The sequence below is a fragment of the Trichomonas vaginalis genome, chromosome VI, assembly GCF_026262505.1.
Source record: "Trichomonas vaginalis G3 chromosome VI, whole genome shotgun sequence".
In the NCBI taxonomy this organism is placed as follows: Eukaryota; Parabasalia; order Trichomonadida; family Trichomonadidae; genus Trichomonas; species Trichomonas vaginalis.
In genome coordinates this window covers 8,634,885-8,650,717 of record NC_067208.1, presented here as the reverse complement: position 1 = coordinate 8,650,717, position 15,833 = coordinate 8,634,885, and the positions used below count along the sequence as shown (strand labels likewise).

The window sequence follows — 15,833 nt, the reverse complement described above, 5'->3', positions numbered from 1 at the left end:
CAGGTTAGATCTAACCATCTACCCTAAAATATATTTTTATTGAATTCTGAGTAAAATTCTGAGTAAAATATATTTTAGGGCTTGTGTCAAACCGTTGAGTTTTCACAAAATTTAAAAAATAACGTTTACCATGTGAAACGTTTATAAAATAACTGGGGTAGAAATGAGGGTAGAAAACGGGGTAGATATACCCTTCTACCCTAAAATATATTTTTGCTGAAAAATGACCAAATTTCATGAAATTTCTCTAGACCGACTTTTACAGGGGTAGCCAAAACTCATGAAAATCGTAAAAAATAAGAGAGTATTTTGACAACTTCAAACAAGTAGGGTAGATGAACCATTTATTTTTCAAGCTTGACTTTTTACAATTTGAACTTTGTTCGCGTAGATGTGAATTCTGAAAGAAGTATGAGGGTCTTGTATGACTTTGTACTTCTCCCAGAGTTCATGTCTGTCAAACTTACCTGCCATGGACTCTTTCATAAGTTCCATGAAATCGTCTTCGGACAATCCAGGGAAAAGTATGATATCAGTAAGTATTCTCTTTACATCCTTACTTAAACTCTTTGCTGTCTGTACACAAATGACAACTGAGATGTTAAAGTGTCTGAGCTTCTTAAGAATTCGACACATATCTTGTTCTCTGTTCTTTAACAAAGGATGAGAGGCGAAATCATCTAAGATAAGAAGACATCTATGAGGGTATGTCTTCCAATCGTAAGATTGCAATTTCTTCGAAATGTATTCTATCTCTTTCTGTTTGTTTCTGAAGTGTTTCTTCTCTAATATTCTCTGCATTTCCTCATTTGGGTCTTTAAACTTCGAATTGACATACTCATTTATAGCATTGTACTTCAAAACTCTTCTTTGGTACTTCTTTATCCAATCTAACAACTCAGAGTCTTTTATACATACTAACTTAGACTTTTTTATAATATCTTTGAACGAATTGACGGTTTGGTCAAATTGACCAGAAGTACTACAAATGACTACTAACTCATAGAATGGGTTCTTCTCATCTAGTTCTTGTTGTTGTGCAGCCATTTTAAGATAAGTGAAAGTCTTACCCGACCCAGGCGGTGCAATTAGACCTGTTATACCATTCTGAGCAAATAAGAACTTGTCATGTATAGGCTTTATCTGAGCATTTTCTAACTTCCTCTTGTTCTTGTTTAAAACATTCTCAAATTTCTTGTCAATGTCAGCAAACTTTTTTTCTAACATATTTTTAGAAAAATTAAAAATTTTATCTTTTAGAAAATGTCTAGCGATTTCGCTATCTATATTCGAGACAAGCTTTTCGACAGCAAAACATCTGTCGACCATAAAATCTTACATAGTGTAAACAAGAAAGGTGAATTTGTTCTAAAGTTCTGTTTCTGGGAATATGACAAGAACCATAAAACATTAAGCAGAGCAGTCTTAAAATTTGTCAATGACAGACTTGTTGACAGAGATGACGCCGATTGGAAAGATGAAGTCCAACAAAAGTTCTTAGAATGCAAAGAAGACACATGCGCTGTTCTTGAAGATGAAATAGGAAACAGAATAGAAGAGCTATTAAAGGACAAAGAACTTTTACATAAATATGGTTGCGCCAAATTTGACATAACTCCACCAGAGAAGAAGAAGAAGAAGAGAGAAAAGAAGGAAGGGAGAGTAGAAGAAGAGAAGAAAGAACCAGTTCCAGAGAAGGGGAGATATGACATGTAAAAATAAAATTTTATTTTTAGAACATTTCTGGGTCAATGTCAATGTTCTCTTCCTCTTTAGGAGCAAACACTGGCTTAGACTCTAAAATCTTTTTACCCAATTTACCTTGAACTTCAACTATCTTAGACTCATAATATTCATAGTCGTCTGCTTTCTTTGGTTCATAAGGTATAACAAGTTTGTATGCTTTGCCTTCTTTAAGGTTTGAGAACCTTCTGTCAAATTTTCTTTGACTGCTAACAAACCTTCTATGTCTAAGTCTTCAATTTCGCACCATTTTTAGTCACAATAGCAAACTTAACTGGTTCGATGTTCCAAACTTTTCAAATGTAGACTTTTCAAAATGGTAGAAGTAAACATTCAAATAAGCGAATGGGTCTAGTTCTTCTTTAAGTCTGACATGTACTTGTTTACTGAGATGAATTTCGTCATCTTTTCTATCGGATAAAAAAATATTTTTTTAAAATTTACTCAGAAAAATTATTTCTTTCTATATTTGCCATTCCGAACTTCGAAAGATGTTTTATACCAGCATAGAATTTTTCTCTAGAGCTTGGTCTTATATCGTTTTCATGACAATATTTTCTATATTCTTCATATAAAGCCTTTTTTTCATACATTTCATAAGGACAATCTAACCAGAATAGCGCATATCCATTTTCGTTATCTAGGTCTCTATATGTTCTTCTGTTTGTAGAATTTCGCTTTCTCTATTTAGTTCTATGTCTATATATTGTGGCTTAAAAAGATGTGGGCAAGAAGGGTCTGGCGCTATGTAAAAAGTTAATTTTTCTGTCATCTTTTCTATCGGATAAAAAAATATTTTTTTTTTAAAATTTACTCAGAAAAATTTTTCTTTGTATATACGCCGTTCTGAACATCTAAAAGACTTTTGACATTTGCCAAGAATGTACGTTTAGAAGCTGCCATATAACCATACTCTTGACAATATTGTTTATATGAATCGTACAATGACCTTTCATCTAAACACTCAAAGTTAGTCTCATCTATGAACAGTTCATATACACTCTTGTTTGCTTCTAACAACGTTTGTCTCTCTTCGGTATGTGGAATTTGTCTTGGATTGAAGTTAGAAATATCTAATGTCATGAAATATGAGAACAAGTGGTTGTAAAAGTTAGGTGTCAAAGTTTCTGCTAAGTCGTCAAAATATTCTGTATCTTGCATATGAGAATCTGACGTTCTGACAACTACATATCTTCTGTTCAGAACTTTCTAACTTCATCGGAACAACATTGTTTGAAACCATGATGAAATTTGCAACATTTTCACAAACTCTTTGGTCTTTATATTTTCTTTCAACAACTCCAACTTTGTCTGTTATAAGACTCTTCAAAGCATCTGAGTTTAAAACCTTTGTTGTATCTATACTTTGAAGTTCGTTACATACTATAAGTTTCATATTCTCTATTGAAGAGTTAAATTTACCGCAGATGTTTTCTAAGTTTGTCATATAGGGTTCGAATAGCCCTCTAACAGTTTGCACAAAATATCTGTAAAGAAAGTGTTCTTACCAGTTCCTTGTTTTCCAATTATAATGAGAGCAGTTTCATTTTTAGCACTTGGATGTTGTAAGATGTTTGCAAACCAACATAAGATATACTCATAGACTCTTTCGTTTCCATTGCATATAATTTCTTTGACATGGTCTAACCAAGCTTCTATAACATTTTCTTTCCATTCTACTTGTTCGTATTTATATCCAGTGAAGATAGAATAGAAGTTTGGAGATGGTGTATAGAACTTTATACCACGAACTGAAAAATCTTCTAACTTTGACAATAAGATATCCCAAGCATCTAACATCTTCATACCAACTTGTACGACTTTTATTTCTTAAGTTTCTGTCTACATTCTTGTTCTGAAACTATGGTTGCTCTGGTTTGTTAAAGACAACATCCCATCTTTCATGACATAACATTCTGGGGCAGAGTCGACATAAATGACTAACACGTTTCAAATTCTCGACTGCTTTTGTTATAGTCTCTAAATGGACACATATTTCTGAACGCTTGGAAGTCATAAAAATCTGAAACGTCTATTCTGTACATTTTTATAAAAATAAAAAAATATTTTTTTATTCTTGACTTTGTTGTTGCATTTGTTCATTTGTTGCATTTGTTGTTCTTGAGCTATTTGTTGTTGAAGTTGTTCTTGTAGTACAATACTTTCACCAATTGCATCTTCCAATTCGAAACTTTCTGCCGTCATTGACAAATACATAGGACATAAAAGTTTTACAGGAACAAAGTTTGCGTCAACTAAGGTTAAGTTTATGTTTGCTAAAGTGTTTAGTTTACTAAAGCTGAAAACTCTGCATTCGAATGAACAATAGGCAAACCAGCAGAGAAAGTGTTGTTTATACGCATGAGTATCTTTTGGTCATAGTAGTTTCTTCGACATTCGAATAGCACTTTGAACCTAAGTTTGAAACAATATAAATAGGTGTACTTAAAGTCAATGGAACAGACAAACCTTGTATGACACCTTTTCCTGTTATAGGAAACTGTTTGGTAGTAAAAACCAGATATAAGTTTTGTATTATAGCTCATATCGTTTATAGTAAACTCAGTCGGACATCCAAACATAATGAAACCTGCTCTAGTTGCAGACATGTTACATCCGTCCTTAAAGTATTAAATAAGTCAACAAAAACCTGTTGGTGTATATCTGAGTAAGTATCTTCAAAGAAGTATTTTTACCATTCACAACAACAAAGTCTTCTGGTGTCAAAAGAAGCAAAACAGGCTTTAGTCGTCATCGTGTTTAAAGTTAGTTTACAATATCGTCCTTGAGGACTTTGTAAGTTTGTTGTTATAGAATTATATGATCAGGTTTTTGTCGTAATAGTATAAACCACTATCTCCATTTACTTAGCAAGTAAATTTTAATGAAATGTTGTGGTCGTCAATATTTTTATGACGTCTGGGAAACTATACTTTAAGTTCAACGTTTCACCTCCTTTCATAACGTATATCTTGTCAATGACATTATATGAAACACCACAGCAACTAATGTCGGGTTCTATTTCTTTGATGTTTATATCGTCTGCCTCTGTCAAAAGTTTCAATGTTCTTTCAAAACTTCATGAGGTGCAATGACATATGAGTTCACTTTTACAGGGTTGTGCTCAACCAAGTTTAACATTATACCCAAAGCTGACAAATTTCTCCTGAGTTTTAAGTTTGTCTTTAAGTTGTTGTAGTCGTTTCGATATCTGCAACAGAACTTAAGTCTCTGCTAACTTCAGGATATGTTGGTTGTTCTTTTACAGGAACTATTGTTATACCATCTTCGTCTTCGTATGGTTTCCCCATTCAACATCTCTTTCTTTGACATTGACAACAACACTTTGACTGTTTGTTTGAGTTGGTGAATTTAACTTCACATCTGCCATCGCCATTAAACCTTTTGAAACACTTACGCTTCTATTTTTCGGAAATGACATTTTACTTAGAATAAAAGATGGACGTATTTGAGTATCTCTTTCGAATTGAAGCAAAACAAAGTTTACACACACAAACAATACAAGTTCATTGACAGAGTAGTTCTTTACACAAACAATGGAAAATGTTATAGAATAGCAGTCTTTGCTGAACCAAAATATTTTCATAAAGCAAAGAAAGTTGGTATAACCGAGATGGTGAAAGTTCTTGAAGCAGACAAAATATAACAACAAAACTGACGATATTTCTAAAGGTAAGTTTATAATACAATATTATATCAAAACTGGCGTACTGTCAATATTTGACGGAGAGAAGTCAGTTCAAGACAACTTACTGACCTGCTGCCAAAATCTGCTCGATGGAAGCTGTCGTTATACCAATCTGAGGAGCCCAGCAGGTTTCATCGAACGAATTTTCAAAAGAGCATCTTCCGTGAAAAGTGCTATTGGTTTTGTAAACTTCTTTGCTCTCACATCTGGACCGTCTCTGTCACCAGTATATTGTATTTGAACTGTACCAACAGTTGAAATACCACCCATAAAGTCTTCTGAGTCAGCAAATGGAATGCCAGCCAAAATTTGAACGGTCTCCATTTGTATATTGAGTTTTTTGACCTCCTGTATGAGTCCATACTTTCACATATGGCTAATAGAACTTTGCATTTCAGGGTTAATGGTTGTTGTGAAGTTGTTGTTAAAGTTCATAGCATCTAATGTCAAGTTGTATGACCTCATATCCTCAACTGTAGAATATTCTTCTCTTGGATAGTATTTGCCATCTATGTTTATATGATATTTAATACGGGGTTGTAGAAACAAGAATAGTCATTTATAGTCGTCTGAACAGTACAAACATAGTATCTGCATGTTTCATTGCAGTTGTTAAAGCAATATCTGTTCTTGCACCTGGGTCAGCACTTTGGTTTCCAACTTCACTGCAAAGTCTTTGACAGATATTTGGTGTATAGGGAACATAAGTGGAACTGCAATATATTTGGCAGCTAAAGCATTTGAAATATCTGGGTCCAACATATAGACTGCAAGTCTGCTTTCTATTCTCTTGCATTCAAACTTTTCGCATGTGAACTTAACTGGGTCCCAAGCAGTTCCAGCAGCATTGAAGTAGTAGTTTACTTCAGTGTTGAGGTTTGAGAAACCAAAGTCTAAGTCAACTTTGTCTTTGCAAAAGTCGGCGAATGACGTTTGATTTGCTCCCTTTACGTCGTAAGAGTGAATGGGTCTTGTGTTGGTGCAATGACTAAGTTATTTTTGCTTGGAGTAAGTTTCGATAGAAATTTTCCTGCCCAGTTTGGCAAGTATCTTAAAAACCTGAAGATGAGGAAAGATGACAAAGAACTCTAAGTTTCAATTTTACTTTGGTTACTGCTGCTGCAGTTTGTCCAGAAAGGTCAACATAAACTCCTGGAACGTTAGGGTCAAGTCTTCTTATTTTCTCAATAGTTGCATACTGGTCTGTTTGTTCTCTAGCTTTGTGGTTGTACTGAGTTTCTCAAAGCGAACCATTCATAGTTTGCCCATGTTACTGTTTGAACTAAGTCAGAGTTAGAATATATTATATCCCATGAAAACTTCTGGAGCATATTGGTATCGACATAGAAAATTCCATTGCAACCTTTCTTGTCAGACAACTTGGAAGAAGGTTTTATTTCAATGTCTTGTTCCACGTATAAGAAAGAGTTGTCAATAGAAATTATATGAAACCTGTCGCAAGCAATATCTACTGTTGTTGAAGAACCTTCTCCAAACTCACCTACGTTTCCATAAGAAACAGCAGTTGTATATTCGTAAGTTCCAGGAACTATTTCTGACCTTCTAATGGCATTGTCGCATTCGTTATACCATTCGGAAACATTTCATTCATAGCATCCAAAACTGTTGGCGTTATATTCTGAGCGGCGTACATTTCATATGGGTAAAAATATAGAATAGTTGGATTTATTTGTCATAATAGAACCACGTGGACCAAGCTTTACTTTCTTCCTGCTGAGTTTTTAACTCTTCTTTTTCCTTCATTGCCCTCTGCTTGAAGTTGTTGCATCTTTGCATTATGTTCATCTAGTATGTTGCAAATTTCCCATGTCCTTTTTGCCTTTTGGCTCTGGTCGCCCATCTCAGGTAACCTATATCCTAGAAAGAGTTTGTCATAGTCTGTATTTGAGTCTTCGCGTATTGTTTGCATGACTCTTTCTGAGTTTCCGGTTCAAGCTCTTCAAACAGTGCCTGTCCATATGGAATAAGCTCGTTTCCAAATATATGTTTTTGTAGCCATTCTGGTTTTCTTTCCATGTTACCACTATATCTTTTGTGAATGGGAAGCTTTTACCCAATCTTTCAGTCTTGCGTCGTTTATTTCTGTAGTTGGTTTTATTTTGTCAAGGAACATGTTTTTCAATACTAACATTTCATTTGGTACTGTCCATTTGAGTTTCTTAAATATTCATCCTTCTCGATTCATCGCTGCAAAGTAAGTTTTTATGACATTTTGTAAACTTTCGTTTGCAAGGTCATGTACAATAGGTTCTCTTCCTTCTCCCTCCCTAACTTTCTTTCTAAACTCTTCACCAAATATACCATCTCTATGGTTCTGTGTAGTTCTTTGAGATAAATGTTCTAGAACGTCAGGTGTTATATTTCCATCAGCCATGTTCATTTCATACTGGTCCAAAATATCTGCATCTTTCATATCTTTCAATGGCATTAAAGCCGCGCTGAAAATACCAGCTACATCTGGTTCACCATTCACTTCCATTGCGTCTACAACTTCTTGGAATTGTGGTTGTAAGTTTATGAACCACCTATCCGGATTAGCTTTATGACCCCATCTCATTGTAGTTCCATCGTCTGCAGAAACAAAAGTAGGTTTGTTTCCATATTGGCTAGGTTCTGAATGAACTTTAAACAATGTTTCATTTCTATATGTTTTCTTGAAATTTAACCTTTTATTTTCACCGAGTTCATCCGAAGATTGAACGTTAAATGCTCGTAAGTAAAAAGGGTTGTTGTATTTGTGTACATTTTCTTTCAGTACTTCCATTCTATGCTGAATATTTTCATCTGGTGCTGGAGTCTTTTGTATGTCGGCAAACATTTTTCGATATTCTCTACTATGTCAGCCGAATTTTTTTTAGACTCTTGGAAATATTCCATATTCTCCGCATACTCTTGTTGAGGGTCAAGATTTTTCGGCTGTTCCAAATCTTCATCTAGTTCTGTGAAGTTAGTTTCCAAAGGAGTGACTTGTTCGTTTCCTTCAGGCTCTTCTAGCTGTTGTTGCTGAACTATTTCTTCCATGTCTGGTTGTATCTGAACTTCTTCCTGTGGAGTTTCTTGTACCTCATCTGCTGGCATTTCATATATTCCGAGACCGTTTTCAACAATTTCCCTATCTACGTCATCCGCATTCATAAGCTTTTGTTCTTTCGTTCCGTCTCTATTTTTTACGCGTTTCATGACGAAAGTTGAATTGTCATTTAGCTCTGACATCAAATATCTCGGAGTAAATTCGTTCATGTCATTTGGATGATATGCTATTAAATCATATCCCTTAGCGAGCTTGTATTTTCCAGGTTTGAGATTATATCCGTTTTGGGCTGAGCCATAAAGCTAAATAGGTTCGGGTCAGTATTTCCATCCTTGAACTTTCCAATAGCTTCTTTATATCTGTCACTAAAGTCAATACTATCTGGGAAACCACACTCTTCTTAAGCATTTTTAAGAATTCTTGGTTTCCTTGTTCTCTACTTCTTTTATGTCCTTGCTCTGTTTGTGGTTGTGTTGTGCAGTGTTTTGAACTGTTGGTTGCTGTGCTGGTTGTTGTGTTGGTTGTTGTGCTGGTTGTTGTTGTTGTTGTGTTGGTTTTGGTGCATGCCTGTGTCTGTGTCCATGTGACGATGTAAATGTTTTAGGTAGTCCTGGTGCAGGTGCTTCTCTTGGAGGGTTTGGTGGTATATAAGTTCCACCAGCTGGCACATATGTTCCATCTGCAGCGTAATGTCCTACCTGACTTTTCGTTTTTAAGAAAGCATTTACTAGGTCTGTTTTGGTCTGTTGTAACTCTTTTTCTTGACTTTTCACAACAGTTGCTCTAACGGCGTCATAGGCACTTTGAACTGCCTGTCTCGTTGCTGCATCTGTTATTTTCGTCATATTTTGTGCTACTTCTTTTAACTCTTTGTCGAAACCTTCAGACTTCAGTTTCTTTCCAGATGAGAAGTCGTTCACTTGTTTTCACCTTACTATGAAGAGCTTCGAAGGCGTTCTTAAAGTCAGCATTTGTTAAAGCTTCATTTGAACTGTCTTCATCCGCTTGTATTTTTGTCCTTATTGACCCTATGAGTTGGGCTGCTTTAGCGTTGGCTTGGGCATCTAACCAGTCATTGTTGGCTTTTATATATTCTGCGCTTTTCATTGCCTTTTGCATAGCCGCGTCGTTATTTTTACTTTCTTGTGCTAAGTTTTCATACTGTACGGTTTGGTTTTGCAACTGTAAAAGTTTTTCTGCCTTTATATTTGCTTCAACTTCTTTTTTATACTCATCGCTATCCATATATGTCTTCAGGGCTTTTTGTTTTATCTCTTCATCTTTCAGTACTTTATATCGAGTAGTATGGTTTTTCAAATTTACAACATCTTGTTCCATTTTTGCTACTTCTGCTGCTTTTTCTGACACTTTTTCGCATATTCCTCTGTACTTAGTTCTTTCAGTTGTTCTTCTTTCTTCTTTTTTCTACGTTTAACTCATTGAGTTTCTTTGTGTGTCTGTCATATTCTAGTTTCTTTTCGTTTTCACTTATTTGCTTCTGTATGTCTATGTTTGACTTTTTGACATCTGTTATTTGATTTTTGAGTGAACTCAAATTCATTTGACTTTGAGGGTTATAGGCTGTTCCGTCTGCAGCTCCACCATAGCCTGCCATTTTCGCTAAAAGTGCCGCTCTTAAACCTCCACTCTGTGCACAACAACTCGGTTTAAAAGCATAGGATTGCTTGACATTTGTTGCAACATAGTGGGGTCATTCAGCATTTGTTGTTGCAACTGTTGTTGTGGTGTCAGTTTTACTATTGGATGTTTCAATGCTCTCTTCCTCTTACGTATATTCTTACGTAGCTTACGTGGCATTTTAAGTGAAGTTAAAAAGCGGTTTTTGACAGATGTTTATATGACACTTTTTGTTCAGCACAAAAAACTACTCGGTCAAAGTGTTGTCGGTTTTGTAAAATAACCGTCCTATCTCATTCTATAAGGGGAAAAGGCTTCTCAAAGTATACTTCCTTGGAACGCCCGTAACTTTTCCTGTAGCGACGATAGACCCTTACTTGTCCGGACAAAGCTGTACTATTTTGAGTGCTCTACAAAAAAGTCAACGGCGACGACTCTCAAAAACCGTTGTGTAAAAAGTTTTACCGTTGGACAAAAAGTATATATAGAAAACAAAAAACGTTTATAGTTCATTCAATATTTGAGATGGAACGGTTTGCCAACGGTAACTATTAAATAAAATAAAAAAATAGAGGGGGTTACCGTTGACGAAAACGGTTTATTTTAAACTTTTCTATGAGTAGTCCGAAAAAAACAGTTCATTTTTGTCTAATGGAAGCCAACATTAACAATTCTCAACCGCTAACCAAAGCCAAAGCCCCACAACCTCCAAGAACTGGCACAGCTGTTAGAATAACCACCAAAAAGTCTAACAGCGAATTAAGAGAAATTCTTCAACAAATTTGCTCTAAATATCTCAAAGACGCCGAAGAAAACACACAACCAGACGCTATATACAATACTCAGTTCTGTGAAGTTCTGAACAAAGCAATTGCTAGTTCAATTGAACTTACTAAGACAATTCCAAGTCCAATTGAGCTTAGCGATGTCTTAGTTCAGTATTTTCCAACATTTACTAAGCTTATAATGTTGAGAACTTTATACCAAGTTCGTCAAAATCTTCCTCGTTACATGCAACGGTCATTCGACAAGAGAATTGCCGAATTCCAAGTCTTTAGTTACGGATATGACCAAGATGAATACATTGACGAGTTCGGAGACAACTGTACAAAATGGTTTGAATGCTATACGACAACACAATTTGAATTCGACTTTCTCGAATTCAACGCAGCAACCATTCATATCATTGCTCTTTACCTTTCCGAACAACAACAAGACCTCGCAGATGGAGATGTTGTTACTGTCGTCATGGAAACTCCTGAACAATTCGGAAAAAAGAAGTCTCTAATTGCCAAATTTGTTCCAGGACATCAGCTTTTCCAACGCACAGAAGTCTTCTGTATTCCTGGAACTAAGTTCTTTGTCAGGAGCGAACTCAAAGAAAGATATAATGTGTCATTCAATTACACATTATATAATGTTTTCGACCCAGAAGAAGGCTTCTTCCCAGAAGCAATGGAGGAAGAAGAAGAGGAGGAAATACAAGACTCTATCCAAGAAGAGTCCTCCGAATTCACACCAGAAGACTAACAATTTTCCGAATAAAAACTTCATTTTATACTAAACATCTTCGGGGCTAGAAGGGGCGCAGCCCCTGGAAGCCCCAATATCTTTTTTTTTGGTCTGATACTTCGTAATTAATAATGGCGCTTTTTGGATGATCAATTTTACATGTGTTGTTTTTGAAAATTGACATGCTAACAAATGAATTAGGGGTTTCATAATGATTCATGCAAACTGAACCTAATCCACTGTTGTCATTAGAAGTGAAACAACAATACAAAATTTTAACTGGATTATTTTCAAAATGATAACCTGCACTTTGAAAGCATTTCGTATTAGTGCTGTTTGTTCTAATAAGAATTTTATTGCCACATGAATGATATATACTGGCATATCCTTGGTAATCATGTCCGCATTGATAGAGAGAACTTAAATTTAGGAAATTTTTGTTTGTTTCTGCTTTAACATCTGTGTATGAATACTTTCCATTGTTTGGTGTGTAGCATTTAATAGCGCAAATTCGATCTTGAATAATGGAACTGTCACCTTTGAAGAAAATGCAACCACCATCTCCTTCATTTCGCGTAATATTAGTATACGTACATATCGAATGTAGTAATTTAATATTGTCAACACTGCAGTTAATGACATTCTCTGAAAAATTTGCGAAATCTGATAAAAGTAAAAAGAAATCAGACTCAATAGTTGGTTTTGTGTTATCTGTGATCCTATTATAATTGTTTGTTGTGAACGGGTAGTAGTTTTCCCATATGCTCTCTCGATAAATAGCTTTATTGAGAGTTAAATTAAATCTTAACATTTTGAAAATAAAGTTAAATAAAGTGGCAAAATAGTGGTTGGATAAAAATATCTTTTAATTATAACGTTCGTTATAATATCGTAATTAGTTCTTTGAGAAAAAGGTACAATGCATAATTTAACTACCTTTTGTTCTATGATTTTATGCAATGGTGTCAGAAAATGAGAAATACATTTTTATGGAAGAACAATATGAATCATTTTGGACATTCCCAATTATAAAATTCGTGCTGAATCGCTCTTTTGATTGAATATTTTTAATGGCTATCCTATGACCAGTCAAAATATTAAATCAAATCTTCAAAAAGGCATAAAATCGGATCTCTTATTTCAAGATGGTAAATGAGTGCAAGTGTTTCATATTTCCCTAATGAATAAAACTTCAAATAAATTTATTATCATTTAGCAGCACATATGAGCAAAAAAAAGTATCATAAAATAGATCATATATCAAATTTTTTAATGTGTTTAATTTGATATGTGATGAATAACATGAAATGATAGAGTAAATTTATCATCTTCTATATCTTTTTAGATTTAAATAAATAATGTCAATTTCTTCACTGTTCTTTGGATCTCAAAATGGATGTTCTGCTTCACATTTACCTAATGAGAGAAGTTCAAGTGTAAAATCAAGTGAATCTATATACACTTCATCTGAAACAATCTGACCATTATTATTAACACGTGGATTCATATATCCAGCGCAGTGTTTTATGTAAATAATCCCACCATTCGCATAAAAAGTATATAATGGACTGTTTTCAGAGAAAATACATTCAGAAATAGTAAGAGTTGATTTAGATGATTCTGCATTAGTAATAAGACAACCATTTGATTCATCATTTTTAATTGAATTGTTTTTGAAAATTGAATTTTTGATAAGTGAATCAGATGTATTATAATGATTCATGCATTGATAAGCGCGGTTATCATTAGAAATGAAACAACAAAACTTAATTTTAACTGGATCATTTAAAAAATGATAACCTGCATTTTGAGAACATTTCGTATTAGTGCTGTTTGTTCTAATAAGAATTTTATTGCCACATGAATGATATATACTGGCATATCCTTTGTAATCATGTCCACATTGATAGAGAGTACTTAAGTTTACGAAATTTTTATTTTCTGATATAACTTCTGTGAATGAATATTTTCCACTGCCTGGTGTGTAACATTTAATAGCACAAAATCGATCTTGGACAATGGAGCTGTCACCTTTGAAGAAAATGCAGCCACCATTTCCTTCTTTTCGTGTAATATTAGTAAATGTACATAATGAATGTAGTAATTTAATATTGTCAACACTGCAGTTAATGATATTCTCTGAAAAATTAGGGAAGTCTGAAGAAATTAAAAAGAAAATTGGGGAAATAGTTGGCTTTGTGTTATTTGTGATCTTCACATAATTTTCCCCTGGAGGACCATAGTATTTTTCCCATATGTCATATGGAAATGTAGCTTTAATAAGTATTAAATACGGTCTGAAGATTTTGAAATAAAAGTGACAAGATAATTGGATCCGACTTTTTTAATTTTTGACATTAACTTTCGATATAATATCGTATTTGCTACTAAGGATATCATTTTGAGGGGAAAAAGGATACAACTTTATATGACTTTTTGAGAGGATGTCAGAAAGTGGCAAATTCAAAAATAATGAAAAAGAACACGAGTCATTTTTGGACATCTTTAATTATCATTCACTGATAATTAAAATCTCAATATTTGTATTCATATGATTACGATGAGGCAAATATTCAATATAATAAAAACTAAGTGTGATGAATGGAATGAAATGATGATGTAAATTTATCATCTTCTATATCGCTTTAGATTTAGATGAAATATGTCAAATTGATTGGTTTTTGGATTTGGAAATGAAATTGTTTCATATAGAAATGGACGTTCTGCTTCACATTTACCTAATGAAAGAAGTTCAAATATAAGATCAAATGATTCTGTATACATTTCATCTGTATTAACTGAACCGACATTATTAACACCAGAAGTCAATTGATCTTTTCCAGAGCAGCGTGTAACTATAATTTGACTATAATATGCATAAAAAGTAAATTTTGCACTGTTTTCTGAGAAAATACATTCAGAAATAGTAAGAGTTGATTGAGGTGAATCTCCGTAATTAATAATAGCACTACTTGGATGATCACTTTTACATGAATTGTTTTTGAAAATTGAATTTTTGACAAATGAATCAGGCTTTGATAATTATTCGTGCAAACTGTACCTGATTCACTGTTATCATTAGAAATGAAACAACAAAACTTAATATTAACTGGATTTTGAAAAAATTATAACCTGCATTTTGATAGCATTTCGTATTAGTGCTGTTTGTTCTAATAAGAATTTTATTGCCACATGAATGATATATACTGGTATATCCTTTATAATCATGACCGCATTGATAGAGAGAACTTAAGTTTACATTTTTTTTGTTTCTGTTTCAACATTGGTATATGAATACTTGCCATCGCTTGGTGTGTAGCATTTAATAGCACAAAATCGATCTTTGAAGTAGATGCAGCCACCAACTTCTGCATTTCGTTGAATATTAGTAAATGTGCATAATGAATGGAGTAAATTAATATCACTTTTTTTCGCTATTAATGACGTTGTCTGAAAAATCTTTGAAATCTGAAGAAAGTAAAAAGAAATTTGAGGAAATAGTTGGTTTTGTGTTATCTATGATCCGAATATATTGTTCTGCTAGTTGACTATAGTACTCTTCCCATATATCTTTTGAAAGTGAAATTTAATCTGATTATTTTTGAAAAAATGACATACAGTTACTTTTTGACGGATATCATGAAATTGATTCATCGAGATTTAATAAATAAAAATCTTATTACAGTTGAAGATTTTCAATTTTTAACTCAAATTTTTGAAAAGCATAGAAAATAATGCTGCCTAAAATCTGGTATAAATTTTTAACATATTTTTGTTTTTAATAGTTTACCAAATTTTTAAACTATTCATAAAATTGAATGCAGAATACGATCAAATATCAATAAATTTACTCCACCATAAATATTTGTATCAATACAGATAAATATAAACTACATAATCAGATGCGGAACTAATTGAAGCGAGCACGCTATATTTGGTCGGGTATACAAAATGTTGGAATGATTTTTCACAAGATTAGAAACAAAAAATGAAAGCTCGGAATAAAAATATGCCTACAGTTCCATACAACGAATATATATATATTTATTTTAAGGAGCTTATTTTTCAAAATTATTATACTTTTTTTCCCTACTGGATTTCATATATAAAAGAATTTTTAAGTTGACCTCTAACAAAACATGTTAACTGCCTTAGTTCGAAATATTGTGAAAAAATTCT

At 33.6% G+C, this 15,833-nt stretch overlaps 3 protein-coding genes and 2 pseudogenes across 5 annotated transcripts, besides 1 other annotated feature; 2 read left to right on the top strand and 3 right to left on the bottom strand.

The window, feature by feature from the left end:
* Positions 1 to 10,809: part of a mobile genetic element that runs on past the window's edge.
* TVAGG3_0829800 (protein of unknown function, DUF4106 family) lies at positions 352 to 636 on the bottom strand (the record flags this gene model as incomplete). The annotated part of the gene is made up of 1 exon (XM_051248423.1): positions 352 to 636. One exon carries the CDS (start codon positions 634 to 636, stop codon positions 352 to 354), a length of 285 nt encoding a protein of 94 aa, XP_051083898.1.
* Positions 1,264 to 1,716, top strand: TVAGG3_0829790 (uncharacterized protein; the record flags this gene model as incomplete). Its single annotated transcript, XM_051248422.1, has 1 exon — positions 1,264 to 1,716. One exon carries the CDS (start codon positions 1,264 to 1,266, stop codon positions 1,714 to 1,716), a length of 453 nt encoding a protein of 150 aa, XP_051083897.1.
* TVAGG3_0829780 lies at positions 2,554 to 3,549 on the bottom strand (annotated as a pseudogene). The gene has a single exon. A coding segment is annotated over exon 1 (996 nt).
* Positions 7,611 to 10,322, bottom strand: TVAGG3_0829770 (annotated as a pseudogene). Its single transcript has one exon. A coding segment is annotated over exon 1 (2,712 nt).
* Positions 10,810 to 11,108: 299 nt separating the features above from the next.
* On the top strand, positions 11,109 to 11,672 carry TVAGG3_0829750 (uncharacterized protein; the record flags this gene model as incomplete). The annotated part of the gene is made up of 1 exon (XM_001313650.1): positions 11,109 to 11,672. The coding sequence occupies one exon, from the start codon at positions 11,109 to 11,111 to the stop codon at positions 11,670 to 11,672; it is 564 nt and encodes a 187-aa protein (XP_001313651.1).
* Between the last annotated feature and the right edge of the window lie 4,161 nt (positions 11,673 to 15,833).